Below are 16,049 nucleotides of genomic sequence, written 5' to 3'. Positions count from 1 at the left end.
GATAGTAATAGTTGGATGTAGGATTGAAGCCTTACGCTAAACAAAGTCACAGTAAATAGGCAAATGTAGCATAAGTTGTTTTTCTGTGCTTTGGTAGCTTCTGTATACATATAACAGCTTAGAACTATCTGAATTGAAATATCTGCAATGTTTTGTTGAAAGTATTGCAGATATGCATGAGGAAGATAAAGCTGCAGCAAGTGGATGTGGCAAAATGCGAAGTGGCGCTCAGAGTGAGGCTGCTCTACTGGCTCTGATGGAGAAGACTGGATACAGCATGGTTCAAGAAAATGGGCAAAGAAAATTTGGTGGTCCTCCACCAGGTAAGCATTTCTTTTGAGATTATGAAGTTGGAGTTTATTTTATGTAAGGAGAGCTCTATTGAATCAAACTGAAAATTTGTGTAGTCTTGTGTCCAGTATCTTGACAGTGACCAGTAGTAGATGCTTAGGGAAAGCGTGTAAGAAACACAACACATATAGGGTCCTAATATGCTTTGCGGTTTCCAGCAGTTTAAGATCTCTTGTGCTAGACTACATTGAACATTTGCTCTTGGTAGATTTAAGAAGTCACAGCTTTAAAAGCAGCAAAAGTTGACAGCAAAACAAATGCGGAGCTGAAAATACTGAGTATGTACTGTATGACTGAGAACACGCTTGAAAAGGGAAAACCAGGTTGGTAATAGCAGGCATAACCCACTTTATTTCTTGTCTTACCACTTGCATTGGCCTAACCATTTTTTTACAAACCTCTGGTCTCTGAGATAGCACCAGTAAAAGTAATCTAACCCATTTTGTTTTCAGAGTTGGCTAATCTGTTCTTCATATCTAACATATCCCCCTGCCCCCCAACCTTCATTCAGAGAAGAAAAAATGATAAATGCTGAGCTTCTGGAGCTTTTAGCATTCACTGGATGTGTTTTTAACAGTGAAGTACAACAGTCAAGAGTGTGTTATTCATGTGTTACTGTTCTTTCACTTAATACACTGGAAAACTGAAATTGTTGAGTATGTATCCATGTGCAAACAGAAAATAACTGTTAATAAAAATCCCAGAGAATAACAGAGACTGTATTGATGCTATAAAAACTACAGTCATCATCTTGGTTAATTTATGGTGGTTTGGGGTTTATAGTCACGGTGCAAATGGGAGACTTGCACACTTGAACTAGAAAGTTATTGCTGCAGTGAAAATAAACTTTGTCACTGAAATGTTTTTCTATATGCCCGATTATATTTCCACTAAAGTCAATGACAAAAAAAAAAAAGTAGAATTAACTCCTGCAGCATATGGAATATGTACATTGCCATTTGGAAACAGTGACTATTTGATTTAGTAAATATTTTTCAGGATGTTACTGCATTGTAAGACTTGATTTTTTCTTGTGTATTAAATGCTATTTCAAAAACATGTCTGATACTGTGATTAAGTAACTTAGCAGTAATAAATCTCTTGAAATAGCCCTATCCCCTGCTAAAATACTTCTGCTGAAACTGCTGCAGATGTAGTTGATAGAAAACGAGTAATGCTCACAGGTAGTACAAGGATCAGCATTTGTTCAGCACTTTAAGTTTGCTTTCCAAAATAAATTTAAATTACTCTCAGTTTTAAGTAGGACTGATGTTGCAAGATTGTTCAACTTTAATCCATGCTTATACAAATGCTGGAAACTAGTGGGTTTATCTTGTGCTGCAGAGGCCAGAAGTTTGTGAAATAAATAGATAAAACCCAAATGATTGAATTTTATATTGTTCTGAGTGAAGACACTTGAACAGAGGAGGAGTATCTTCAGTAGATGTGTATTTTTTTCCTAATTACCTTGTAATTATTCCCCCATTCAAGAGTTAAATTTTATGCTGGGGGGTTTTTCCCTACCAAAATGTCATTTTGTTTTTCTCAGTATGTTAAGAAAATAAGTGGCTTCTAGATCATTTAGTTTGAACTTCTGTGTATCTTATATGTTTACTTTCTGCTCGGTTGTTACTGTGTTAAGCCTGATGGCTTTTTTTGACTAAGACACATTTTCAGAAAAGTATCTGGGTTTGATTTTGAGAACTCTGACAGGTAGGATTATCTACTCCTACACTTAGCTTGTTAATATGGTTAGCATCTTTCCTGCTGAATTTGGGCTTTATTTCTAGTCTGAAGGAGTTTTTTTTAGAATTTTCTTGCGGAAATACCTAATACTTTTAATTGTCTGCAATAATGCTGTGTCAGTTACCTCTATCTTAACATTTCTTGTTATTCTGATGAAATGCATCAAATGCCTTAAATCTTTAGGAAGCATTTCTTTTATTTTGAATAATTTTTCTAGTGTTGTTGACATCAGCAGTGTAGAAGAGTTTTGCCATTAGTCCTAGTTGTATCACATGGAGTACAGTAACTCTTCTTTTTGAGTCTGATTATGCACTTACACAAGCAGAAAGAAGGAGAGTTCTTGGTGCTGCTGTTTCAGTTCATTCTCACTTGTGGCCTGTGATCCCATATCTTTTTAACCATGCTTGTGAGCAGGAACTGTATTGTTCATTGGTATATGTAGTTTAAGATACAGCTGCATCAAAGTTATTTTTCTTAGGAAGTTTTTACTGTCTAAAATTACATACATACTTTTACTACCCTATATAAAATAGGGAAGCCCCGTGAAATTATTTGGAAAGTGGCGCTGGAAAAAGAACTGCAGGGTATCACTAACTACTTCCTGAGGGCTCAGCCTGTTCTTAAATTATTTATTTATTTTTTTTTACATTATAATTATGATTTTTAATTAGAACATGAGGCAGTATTAAGTCTATTTGTTTGGTGAAGTTACTTTTATTAATTTGATAATTTCTCTGAAACTAAATATGTTTGGCAAGGTATTTCATAAATCCCATAAAATTCCATAGATTTCATAAATCTGTTCATTGACATAGTTATATATGTACACCTCTCCTTTAAATCTTCATGTATTATACTATAAATGGTTTTCTAGGCCAGATGAGACTTGCATGTTTGAGATGGCTTGTAAGAAATTACAATGACTGTTTGTAAATCAAGAGTTTCAGTGTGAATTTTGCTTAAGATGTGGTTTCTATAAGCTTGTGTTGCTGCCAAAGGAGACAGTCTCACTGTCAGTTCTGTTTTCCTGTTACTATCTTGTTTTTCTGACTGGCATGCTATCCAGAGCAAGCAGCTGATCTGTCTTCAAAATTGCCCTAAAAAATTATATTTTTTTTTTCCACTTCAATTGGCAGCATCACAGTTCTTTTTCAGTTTATGCCACTTGTGGAAAATGTATCTGAAGAGTGTAGTGTAAAAAAACAAAAAGGTTAAGAAAATGAATTTTCGTTGCTTTGGGTCCTCTGCTTAGATTGCTGCAAACATAATGATGTCATTAGGTATGTAAGTCATTAGAATTACATGGAAGAAAGTCTGAGATGGCATAGATCTCGCTAACAGTGGGAGGATTATAACTGTAATGTTAATTGAAGTTTGATTACTTGAGCTGCTGCTGCAAAAAAATAATCCTTTAATCTGTCCTCCAGTGATCATAGAATCTATCATAGAACATCAGGTTGGAAAGGACCTCAAGGATCATGTGGTCCAACCTTTCTTGGCAAACGCACGGTCTAGACAAGACGGCCCAGCACCCTGTCCAGCCGAATCTTAGAAGTGTCCGATGTGGGGAATCCACCACTTCCCTGGGGAGATTATTCCAATGGCTGATTGTTCTTGTTGTGAAAAATTTTCCTCTTATGTCCAGTCATAATCTCCCCAGGTAACTTGTACCCATTACCCCTCATCTTTTCCACGTGACTCCTTGTAAAAAGGGAGCTTCATCTTCTTTGTAGCCACCCTTTAAATACAGGAACATGGTGATAAGGTCTCCCCTAAGCCTTCTTTTCTCAAGGCTGAACAAACCCAATTCTCTCAGCCTTTCCTCGCATGTCAGGCTTCCCAGTCCTTTGATCACCTTTGTAGCCCTCCTCTGGACCCTCTCCAGCCTGTCCACGTCTTTTTTGTATAGTGGGGACCAAAAGTGAACACAATATTCCAGGTGTGGCCTGACAAGCGCTGAGTAGAGTGGGATGATGACTTCTTTATCTCTGCTGGTGATGCCCTTGTTGATGCAACCCAGCATCCCATTGGCTTTCTTTGCTGCTGCAGCTCACTGGTCACTCGTGTCGAGCTTGATGTCCACTAGGATCCCCAGGACCCTTTCCACAATGCTGGTCCCCAGTCAGGGAGATCCCAGCCTGTGCTGCACTCCTGGATTATGTTTTCCCAGGTGCAAGACCTTACGCTTGTCCTTGCTGAACTTCATAGCGTTCTTGCTAGCCCACTCTTCCAGCCTATCCTGTTTTTCCTGCAGGATGGCTCTCCCTTCCCAAGTGTCCACTTCCCCACTCAGTTTGGTATTGTCAAGAAACTGCATCAGGACACACTGGATCCCATCATCCAGATCACTTCTGAAGATATTAAACAGCGTTGAGCCCGACATCGATCCCTGGGGGACCCCTCTTGTGACAGGTTGCCAGTTTGAAAAGGAGCTATTTACCACCACCCTCTGGGTGTGGCCTGTCAGCCAGTTCCCCACCCACCGTACAGACCACTTCTCTATGGACTGTAGATGATGACTCAAGTACCCAGTCAAGGAAACTCTCTGGTCAGTTGGTAACTACTTGACGAATGCTGCTTTTGGTTAACTGTTCCATGTTTGCTCTGTTAAATACATGTTGCTCATTGGCAAATGTGACACAGACCAGGTTTGTTTGAAGTCAGGAGTCATAACTTAATCCCAGCTGGCAGTGATGTGCTGTAATGCTAATTTAGTAGGCAGCTTTAAAATTAGAAGGGGGAGCTTTTTGAATGGTAGATGGCATTTACTTAGTGAGAGTCACTGTTGAATCATTTACTAGACTGAGGATGATGGTAAAAGTTTGCCTAGTTAATAAATGAGCATTGTTACTTAATTTCATGACTTCCCTACACTGCCAAGCATAGCTTCTTCCCCATTTTGTCCTAATTAAGGTGTGCAGTTGCTTTTGTCTTTGGAGCCCCTAAATGGTGTACTGTTGGTTTATGTTTTTTTGTGTGGGCAACCTACTGGCATGATGTGAGTGATGGCAGTACTAGCTTGCAAACTGTGTTACTTGCCATGTCCTGTCAAACCTCAGCTGAAGTAGTTACAAATGTTTATAAAGATGTTGAATGCTTTATGAAACAGAGCTGGACTTTTTCCTAGATAAGCCATGGCAGTGTGGCTCCAAATGCATGTAGCTTCCCTGCGTACCATGTAGTTCTTAGCGTACAGCTTATAGATGAAAATTTGTTCTCTGAGAAGGCAAAAATTTCCCAATTCCGTTAAATTTTTCTCACAAGTAAATTACGTGCCCTTTGATGATACTTCCATGAAGGAAAAAGTTTGAAGTTAATTACAAAATCACCTAGATATAATTTATTCTGAACTTCAAGCCAAGTAAAATATTTAATTATGTTCTTTTTTTAACTTGTCAATAGTAATTTTTTTTCACCTTGCCTCCTTATGCTTTGTCATACTAGTACTTACCAAATTTTGTGGTTTTTTTCTACCAGCTTTGTGTTCCTTGCTCTCTCTCCTGCAGAGAACCTTTCTTGTCAAAACTTTAGAAAAAGCTGTTAGTTATGATGTAACTGTTTGTCTGCCTTTGAAACTTCTGCCTGATTTGTCTAATTTGTTTAAAAAAACCCAAAAACCAACCAAACTTTTTTTAAAAATAATGCATATTTTGGAAAAATGCAGTGCCATATTTGCAGATCATAGCTCCACATTTTTAAATATACGTATGCATTTTTACATTATCTGTTGAACATACCTTTCAGCGTATGTGGCAGAGATACAAAAGAGTGTGTGAATGTCCTTGGCTTAAGGACAGAAGCATGGATCTTCCTGTAACTTTCAGATGGGAACTAGGGACTTACTTGTTCTGTGGATTTTTTTTTTTTTTAATTTCTTTTTTCCTACCATCCAGCTCCAGCCTGTGAAAACTGTGGTCTGTTTTTAGAGGAAAAGTGTTCAGTCTTTTTGGCTATTGAAGAAAGGATGGCTCCATATCCTACCTTCCTTAGGGAGTCCTGTTTTAGTAGATGAATGAAGAACGTGGAAGCAAAATGTTTGGACCTTTTGAATGATGTCCAGGAAGAAAATAAATCTGCACAGGCACCCTGACCAAAATTTCTTAAAATATGGTCAAGAAGTGCAGAGAAACATTTGCAACTTTAAAATGTTACAATAGAAAATACCACTTAAGTTCTTTCTCAGTTATCACCTATCAGTTGTATTAATAACTGTCATATAATTTTAAGGGGTGAAAAGTGATCGAAGTGTAGACTCTTACAGCAAACCTGTCAGTGCTTTAAATAATGTTAGGTTCAGTGGGTTGTCATACAGATTCCCCTGAAAAAAACAGAAGATGGAATTAAAAGAAATACAAATTGTGGGCTCATGGCATTTTTTTATCTAAACATAACAAAAATTAGAATTAAATAACAGATAATAATATGCTAGTTTTAAGACTAAAATAAGTAACTCCCACCTCCAAATTGGGGGGTGGAGTGGGGGAGTACCTATCTGGCATTTGTACTAAGATTGTTGTTGGATAATTTATTTTAAGGTTGGGAAGGTCCTCCACCACCTCGTGGATGTGAAGTTTTTGTGGGTAAGATTCCTCGTGATATGTATGAAGATGAATTAGTTCCTGTTTTTGAGAGAGCTGGGAAGATCTATGAGTTCAGGCTGATGATGGAATTCAGTGGTGAGAATCGAGGCTATGCTTTTGTGATGTACACTGCTAAAGAGGAAGCCCAGCTAGCCATCAAGATTCTTAATAATTACGAAATCCGTCCAGGGAAATTTATTGGTGTCTGCGTAAGCTTGGATAACTGCAGGCTATTTATTGGAGCAATTCCAAAAGAAAAGAAGAAAGAAGAAATACTGAATGAAATGAAAAAAGTTACAGAAGGAGTGGTAGATGTCATTGTTTATCCAAATGCCACTGACAAAACTAAAAATCGTGGCTTTGCTTTTGTGGAATATGAATCTCACAGAGCAGCTGCAATGGCTAGAAGAAGGCTAATCCCAGGTAAACCTGTTCGTAAATAAATTTGAGTTTTTGGGGGAGTGTCTCTCTCTTATGTGGGGGCGTGGTGTGGTGGATCATCACTATTTTCCTTAAGGTATTTTGAGAGTTACAAAACTGCAGTAATGCCTTTCAGGTAAACTTTTTTGGTTCATGAATCAGGGTTTTTGTGTTTGGGGTTTTTTTTGTTGGTTTTTGTTTGGTTTTTTTTAAAGAAGCTGAAATTCAAGCAGTTCTGAGAATGAAAGAGCACACATCTCTTTTTATAAACACAAGTTACTGTAATTTACACCAGGATATCTGTTTGCTTGGGCACACATCCAGTTTTCATTAGCATGCACTAGTCCCTGCACATGAATTCTCTTAAAGCTGAACTTAAAAAATATCATGCTTGGAATGTGTCCCTTATTTCTTTTGAGTGTCATGAATGATGTTATTGATGTTTCATATTTTAAAAATGTTTGAAAGTAGGTCTTTAATCTTTTACTAGAAAATAATTTTACGAGTTTAACAAGTAGAAGATGACTTTTTCTTTGCACCTCATTTTATACATTTTGAGGGTGGGAAAGTAAAAGGGATAAAATAGACAAAGAGGAGGGAATAGGTAAAGGTACAGTTAAAAAAGGGAATTCTAGAAGAGAAGTTAAATAGGGAAGAAATAAAACAACATAGTTGGAGAAGCAAAGTCATTAAAATGGATAATATAGCATTGGTGTTGCTGAAATGAATGACAAAACTCCCTGTATTTATTAAGGCTAAGATGTAGGCAAGTCTTGCATTAACTGCTGATAAGAGTGTTAGGAAGGAGTGTTACGTAAGACTTACACAGGCTTTGTAAAGTAAAGGGAGAAATACGGCCAGATCACTGAATATAAAATAAACTAGTTGTGTGATATGCAAAATGTTGGCTTGAAATGAGTAACAAGGTGGGATTTTTTTTTCAGTTTATGGTTTTGGTGTCTGCTGCAACATAGAGTAAGGCTTGCGCTAGTGCGTATATATTTAGATGACTTTTTCCAGTTGTTGACCTTACTTTTTAAAGTGGTAATATTATTAAAAAGACTGTGTTTACTAAGTAGTAAAATAATATGTTGCTTATGGTTGCTTTATATATGCATGTATATGCATGTCACAAAATCACAAAGTCTGTGTTTTGACAGCTTAGGGTGAACCCAAAGGGTAGAGATTTTGAATCTTTGAATTTTTTTGGAGTCTTATTTTCTTTAATAATTTCAAGTAGCAATATTTCGCATATTTTGCTTAAGTAGATGCAGGCAACAAAACCCAGTTTCATGTGACATGCATCATGTTTGCTTTTTATAGAGGTAGTTGATAAGAATGATTTTGTGTTCCATTGCATATTTCTTATTGATGTAATGCTTCTTTGCTGTAGGAACGTTCCAGCTCTGGGGTCATACCATTCAGGTAGACTGGGCAGACCCTGAGAAAGAAGTTGATGAAGAAACAATGCAGAGAGTTAAAGTATTATATGTAAGAAATTTAATGATATCTACTACAGAGGACACAATTAAAGCTGAATTCAACAAGTTCAAGCCGGGAGTAGTTGAACGTGTAAAGAAGCTGAGAGACTATGCTTTTGTTCATTTTTTCCATCGTGAAGATGCCGTTGCTGCTATGTCTGTAATGAATGGAAAGTGCATCGATGGAGCTAGTATTGAGGTAACACTGGCAAAGCCAGTTAACAAAGAAAGTGCTTGGAAGCAACATTTTAATGGGCAGCTAAATCCTGGTTCTGAAAATCTCTTAGGGTTTTCTAACAAAGTAGATGGCCATCAAAAATCCTTAGGGAAACCAGCACGTCTTTCAGTTTGTCTTAGTGGTCAGCATAGTCCAGGCCTCTCTGAAGTTGAAAGATGCACGTACCCTTTTTTCCCAGGCATAAAGCTTACTCCAACTAGCGTGTATTCTTTAAAATCCAGTCACTTCAGTTCTGCAGTGATGCATCTGGATTATTTCTGCAATAAAAATAACTGGACACCACCAGAATACTACTTGTATTCAACCACAAATCGGAATGGGAAAATACTCCTGGTGTTCAAGGTGCTTATTCCTAGTATTGCAGATGGTTCCCAGAGTTATTTCATGCCAGACAAACTCTGCACAACAGTAGAAGGTGCAAAGGAACTGGCAGCACAGTTCACGCTTCTACATCTAGGTAAGTATAAACGCTTTCAATTAGTTCTGAAGAACTGAAGCTAGAAAAGTTACTTTAAAATTGTTCTTTGTGTATATTTCTCGGCATGTGTGTGATACCTTTGTATAAAGTGTAAGTTAGTCTACAGAAGAATTGTTTCTTGTATAGTCAGCTGAGTCTGAACCATCAGGTGAGAGCACTGAAGAAACACTGTGTAAGCATCTCTACAGTGCAGTGCTAGGGTTATTTTTGCTTACGTTTATCTACCATAATGATTTATAAGGAAGAACTAGATGACATGTTTAATTGACTTAGGTATAAAGTCATCTGTGTGTTGATTATAGTGCTGAAAATTTATTTGAAAGGCTGTCTATGTTCTTGATTTATTATCAATGGGGAAAACAGAAGTGGTGGATCCATATTCAGATAAATAAATAGGTTTGGGAAGATTTTTTTAATTCACTTTATAGATGTTCTTAAGGCTATAGCAGAGTATCATTACATGGCTCTACATGTACTATCTTTGGGTAAAGAGTGCTGTCATTTTTTTTAACCAGAAAATGGGAGAAAAGATACAGTTATTCATAATTACTTTCTAAGTTTAGATCTTCATTTTTATATATTCAATTTCTTAAAATTAGAATGCAACTACTAGAAAATGAAGGTTTTTATATTATAAAAAGCTACAGTAAAATCTATTCTTTTCATAAGTAAGAGTACAGATCACTGCAGTTCTGACAGTGTTATCCCTGTTGCTCTATAACGTGAAATACATAAATAATAAAAAACGTAACACTTCAGCCATCTAGTTCCCGGCCCAGCGTTTTTCAGAACATTCAGCACACAGCATTCAGCACACAACTGATTTCTAGTGCCAATTTTTCATTAGTAATTATAGTCATCATCTGATCAAACTTCATCCTCAAAGAAATAAGAATTTTGACTCTTTGGGACTTGGATTTGAAGGCTGTTACAGAGCCGTACCATAATGGTTTGAAAACTCCTCATACCTCCTGGGAGAGCTTCGTATAATTTATTCCACTTGTTCTTTTGAACAGTTTCTCTTCTGCTTAGTTCTTTTTCTTTTTCTGGCCTTTACATCCTGGTATATTTGAAGATCAGAAAGGACTGATTTTTATAATTTTGCAAGTATTACGAACCATCCCATAATTTCTCTGATCTGCTAGAGTAATGTTCTTGTGTATTTGTTGCATGGTTTCTTTCAGCAAGACTAGATCAGTAGATGCTGTATCATTAAATGAATTCTTAGTAGTCTTTTGTAGGACAACATAAATATTTTTCTGTCATTACAAACAAATGTTTCTAATGAGTCCTAGAGACAGAGGTTTGGTTATTTTCTTTTTTTCTTCTTTTGGTGTAGAATTCTGTCTGTGAAGAATTACATTGGAGATGATAGGCTTGTTCAGATAATACAAACTAATTTCTTGTCTAATTGTGTGTAGAAAGCTGGGGGTTTTTTGGGTTGTGAGTTTTCTTGTCGTTTGGTTTCTGGGGTTTTTTGTTTTATTCAGAACTGGAGCAATGCCAAAGTTGTTTGGGAGGGAGTGTTTTGGGTTCTGGAGTGGTGGCAGGCAAGTTCTTTCCAAGTTTCTTATAATACCTAGGAAGTTCAAGCACGTTGTGCTTCAATTACTCTTGTTTCCATGTATTAAGACTGCTGTGTTTTTTCACATTCTAATTTAGAATATCAGCCTTCTTAAGCCATGGATTTCCAGGTTTGAAAGAAGTGGCATTCTCTGTGGATAGTGGCTACTGCATGTGGGGCGGACAGTGTCTGAGGCATCAGACTTGATGATCCTGTATAGTCAGCTCTGGATAGAAGCACAATGAGATCATACACTACAGTAAATAATCCTTTTCTGATTAGCTGTGCATGCATACAGGGCCCAGGACTGTATCCACATGATTTAAAGCTTGATTCTGCTTTAGGAATGTAAGGAGGAGAAATCAGAACAGATAAAGAAGTGTTTCTTAAAATGCTTTTACTTCATAAAATTTTGGCCCAGTGAAACTAAATTTTCAGAGATATGGAAACTGAAATAGTAACTGAAAGGTTAAGTGGAGTCCTGTGTTAGTGATGAGACTTTCTGTTCCTGAGAAATGCTTTAAGAAAGACTTTTCTGTTCCCCTCTATTGCCGTCTCCCCCCCCGCCCCCCCTTTTTTTTTTCCTTCCTTGTTTTTTTTCTCTCACCTATTCTAGTTTTGGTGGATTGTAAAAGTTGCTGCTGATAGAAAACTGTTAAAATAGCGTTGCCATCCTTCTCTTCCTCATACTGCTATTTAGCGCTTGCTCTGAAGGTCTCTGGTGAGATTTTTCTTTTGGATGAGTTTGTAGCAGACTTATTTCAGGCTTAACTATGATGCCTTTTTTTGGCAATGCATGACTGAAATGTAAACAAGATTTTCTTCTTGCTTAGAATCTTGCTTCTACTTTGTTTTGATTTTGCGTGCCCAAAAGGTCTTACAGGAAGGAGAATCTCCAAAATGCAAAGCCTTATACATTGTCTCCGCTTCAGCAGTGATGTTTGGTTTTGCATTAGTAGGTCGCCTGCAGAAGGTGATACTTTCAGATGGTCAAAGTGATGAGAATTACTTATTTTTAATAATAAAGTATCTGTGCCTGGTTTTGTACACACTGTGGGTGGCATTTTACTGGTTGAGTGTCTGTTCCCATTTTTTTCTAGTTACGAAAATTAGGGCCGTACCTTTATAACCTGTGTAATCCTGAACACAAAAGATAAAAAGGATGCTAAACTTGAAATAATGGTGTGAGACTCTCCTTCTTTAAAGAAGAATGAAGACAGCTTCAGGTTCTATACTTGACCATGCATACCTACCCCTTTTGTGGCTTAAAGATAGCATTATCTAAAAATATTTTCTTTCCTATACGTTTTTGGGAAAGAATCACCAGAACAATTAAAAAAAAAAATTAGACTGAGAATGATTATTCACAGCTGTGGTCAAATCCAGAATGCAGATAAGTTGTAGAAAAATTAAGGAAGTATGTGTTGAGATTTTTATCTCTTCAATTATAGTTACAAGTGCTATAGGGAAAACATTTTACGGTGAATTTAAATTAACTATTTTAAACCTTTCTAGCACTTCAGTGTACCATATGATTACAATTCATGTGAATTCTTACTTAGAATTCCCAAATCCCAGGTTTGTTTTTAAAAGCTGTCTACCTAATGGCCTAGTGCTAGTAATGCTGTCTCATTATCTTTGAACTATAAAACTTTTTTCTTTTGATGGCCTCTTTGGTTTCTTGTTTCTGAGGATTTGGCCTCACACAGAGTGTGCAGAACCCTATTTCAAAGCAAACATGCATGGCTGACTTTTGAAAGATATACCTTCCATGTTGATAAACACCCTCTTTTTGATGTTGGCATTGTCATGATAGTGAAACATAGTTGTAAGGAGCCTAGAAACAGTATTTCTTTTCCCTATCTAATCTACAGAAGTTGTTTTTATTCCAACACAATGTTGAAAGAAATGTCTGCAACTGAAGAAGAGTTGCTAGATGTGACGGAGAATCCCTCCTCACTGAAGTGTCTGTTGTATGGTTTCGCATGTTGAATGATGCTGCATGGATGCAGGTGTTGTGTGGTTTGTGGGTTTTTTTGCTGGTTTGTTTTGGTTTTTTAATAAGCAGCAGTGATTTTGAGAAAAGTCTGTGTTTCTTCTTGGAAGCAACTTACTATAAGCATGAATGTACAAAGATGACACAGGGAATAATTCCTTCTGGTAAGTAACTTAATTTTTTGGTCCACTTAATTTTTGATGATGTGTATAGGTATTTTTCTTTTTAAAGCAGATAGCAGACTAAGGTAAGTGACTGAGAAGGGGCTGCTTTGACAGAATTTTAAAATTGCACTGTTATGATTAATAATCTCAAAGCACTCTGGCTTTTTTTTGGTGATATGTGTTTACTTTCACATAACAGAATACTTGGTTATTACTGCATATAGTAGTCCTGGACAGCAGTACAACAATTAACCACTTGGTGTCACCTGAATATTTTGAAAATGATGCATGGAGAAAATACAGAAAGCTATGATTTACTAAAAGATAAGATAGGTTCATGATTTATCTAGTAATCTTAAAACATATCAAGGGAGTGAAAAAAAGTCAGATTTGTTTAAATATATGGAAATTGCATGTCTAGATGCCCATTTGTGAGAAGGGGAGCAGAGCTACACGTTGATGTTCCAGAAGAGGAATGGTTGTGGGGGTGGGATCCAGACTAGGAAAAACCTGAATGCCCCATAGAAGAAAATAATACCTTCTTCATTTAGTTTGAATCTCATGTCAACACAAATAAGTCTGTGTCTTTAGAAGTTACACAACACCTTAGTGTTGTTTGCAAAATGGCGCTCGGCTGTTAAATGTGGTATCCGGTTAGAAGAACATGTAAGACTTCCTACTCTTGCCTGTCCTGGAGGCTGACTAGATGTGATGCAGCTCCAATTTGGACTGTATAGCTGGGCTAATTAGCACAGACTCTATATTCCACCTCTGGTCCAGAGGCAGTGTTAGTGCAGAGTCAATCCCAAAATAGGAGGCATTATTTATAATTCAGGTCCTTTGCATCAGTAACGTAGCTTTATAGCTTATGGAATCAAGCTGGCTCATTCAGATGACTTCAGAGTGCAGGCAGAAGAGAACTCGAAGTTGCATAGATGTGTGCTGAATTGGAGAACTTCTACCTCCCTTTCTTTAGTAAGAGTAAACATCTGAAGCTTGGAAAAGCAGAACATTCTTCTGAGAATGTTTGGGTTTGGGCTTTTTTTGTTTTGTTTGTTTTGTTTTCAGTTACTGCTGGTGGAATTCCACTGGTTTAAGGAAATACCAGAAGATGTCAGAACCTCTTTCTAGTCCTTAAGATAACACCCTCTGTAGCAAAGGCTGAGTCCTGGGGAGTTCTCTCCCTACTGAGCGTGACTTAAGGGTGATGGGGAGGAAAGGAAGAAGTTTCGGTAAAGTTTCCTCAGTTTTGGGGATCTGCCCGGTTTTAAACATGTATACCACAATAGGGTATTCTTTGTTCACTCACACATGCTATTCCATGTGGCATCTCACTAAGACACAATTTAAGAAATTAATTTTTAGGTAGAAGAGAGTATTTAAAAGTATTTAACAGAAAGTATTTAAAAGAAAGTAGGCTGATAAATCTCTGAATCAAGGAAAAACATTTTAATAACTAACTGTAGCATCTAAGTTACAGTTTAATTCCAGTTCACCACATAGGATGTATATAGTAAACAGTACTGAAGCAGATGGAGCAAGCATTATCTCTTACTATTATGAATTCACTCATTTAAGCTTCTTAAATACTGCATACAGTAGCAATTTACAAGTCAAGGATAAAACTTCTATAAACTAGTTCAAGAGTCTGTACTCAGCATCTTGGAAGAAATTTATCAGTAGACTGCTGTCTTAGATTTTGGACATTAAACTTGAAGTTCAAGCAAAATGCTTTTATTTTACTGTTTTATTGTAGGGTTTTTCTTCACTTCAACACTGCCTTGGTTTGCTTTATCAAAATTAACTGTATTGCTGTTGGAACAAGCAACAGCCTGGTACAAAATGTAAGATGTTTAAAAAAATACAGAAATTGCTGGCTTTGTTTAGCAAATACAGATGATAACTGGTGATTGGTGTGTTTTGTCTTTTTAAGTGATTTTTAGAAAGACTCAGAATGTAGTATAAGATGTTCCTTTAATAGTATGAATTTAGAAGTCTTAAATGTTTATCAGATGATGGTTTTTATCACAGCCCCCAAGCAAGCATATATAACTTTGCTGTCCCTGAATGCACCATAGTGGGATAGGGTGAGTAAACCTCCTGGGATTGTGTTTGGTGCAGGTTTTTACCCCCTCAAAGGCATTGTCTTAGCTGCACTGTTTGGGCTGTTCATTAGAGAAGTTGGTCTCAAGGTTATTTCCCCACATACACACCTATGAGAAGGGTTGTAAAAATACTCTGTCTGGTTTTGGTTGTTTTTTTGGTATTTTTGTGTTTTGGTGGGTTTTTTGTGTGTGTGGGTTTTTTTTTTTTCTTTCCCAAAGACCACCATAGCTATACTGCTGTAGACCTGCTGATGGATCACTCAGGCTGATGTTCATGTGGATTGTGCAGCACAAAGGAAGGTTATGGTTTTTACTCCTAAAATGACCGAGGCATATTTCAGTCATTCAGTCATTTCTGAATTACTTGCATTTCCAGCTTGGGTTTAAATTTATGTTGAGAAATGGAGTAGTTACTACACTAGTGACCTGGAATATTTCTTTGGGTAGTTGGTTTTATGTAAAAAAGAGAGACTGATGTCTCCTCCAATTTGCAAAAAGTGTTACTTTTAACTACAATTTTATGCTACCTTTTTTTTCAAATATGCTATTGTTGATGAATTTCTGTGTGAATGTCTGTCACTTCTGAGGCCTCTTTAATTTTTTTAAAATAGAGATTATCATCTTCTCTGAGTGTTGTGAGATTGGTTCTTAAAAGTTTATAAGACAGTTTGAAAATAGCATTAAATACATGCTCAGTGTTAACTTTACTGCTGGAAACTTCTAATCTGAGTCACCCAGGGTTTGTCCTGAAGATTCAGTTATTTTTCAGTTGCTGCTGCTTACAGACAGGGTATATAAATTTGTAAATCTGGACCTGTGTAGGAGAACGTGGAGAAAAAGAAATGTTGGACTATCTTTATCCATGAAATAACTTCAGTAGAGTCAGTCACTTCAAAACAGGACTGAGTTCAGTGCCATTTTCTAGT

At 36.9% G+C, this 16,049-nt stretch overlaps 1 protein-coding gene across 1 annotated transcript; it reads left to right on the top strand.

Annotated features, from left to right (window-relative positions):
- The first annotated feature begins 172 nt into the window (after window positions 1-172).
- RBM46 (RNA binding motif protein 46) lies at window positions 173-15,096 on the top strand. The gene is made up of 4 exons (XM_074865087.1): window positions 173-323; window positions 6,633-7,100; window positions 8,491-9,273; window positions 15,050-15,096. The coding sequence occupies exons 1-4, from the start codon at window positions 173-175 to the stop codon at window positions 15,094-15,096; spliced, it is 1,449 nt and encodes a 482-aa protein (XP_074721188.1).
- The last annotated feature ends 953 nt before the right edge of the window (window positions 15,097-16,049 follow it).

This window comes from Strix uralensis, chromosome 4 (genome assembly GCF_047716275.1).
Source record: "Strix uralensis isolate ZFMK-TIS-50842 chromosome 4, bStrUra1, whole genome shotgun sequence".
Taxonomy (NCBI): Eukaryota; Metazoa; Chordata; class Aves; order Strigiformes; family Strigidae; genus Strix; species Strix uralensis.
The sequence above is the reverse complement of the archived record's forward strand: the minus strand, read 5'-3'. Positions and strand labels throughout refer to the sequence as shown.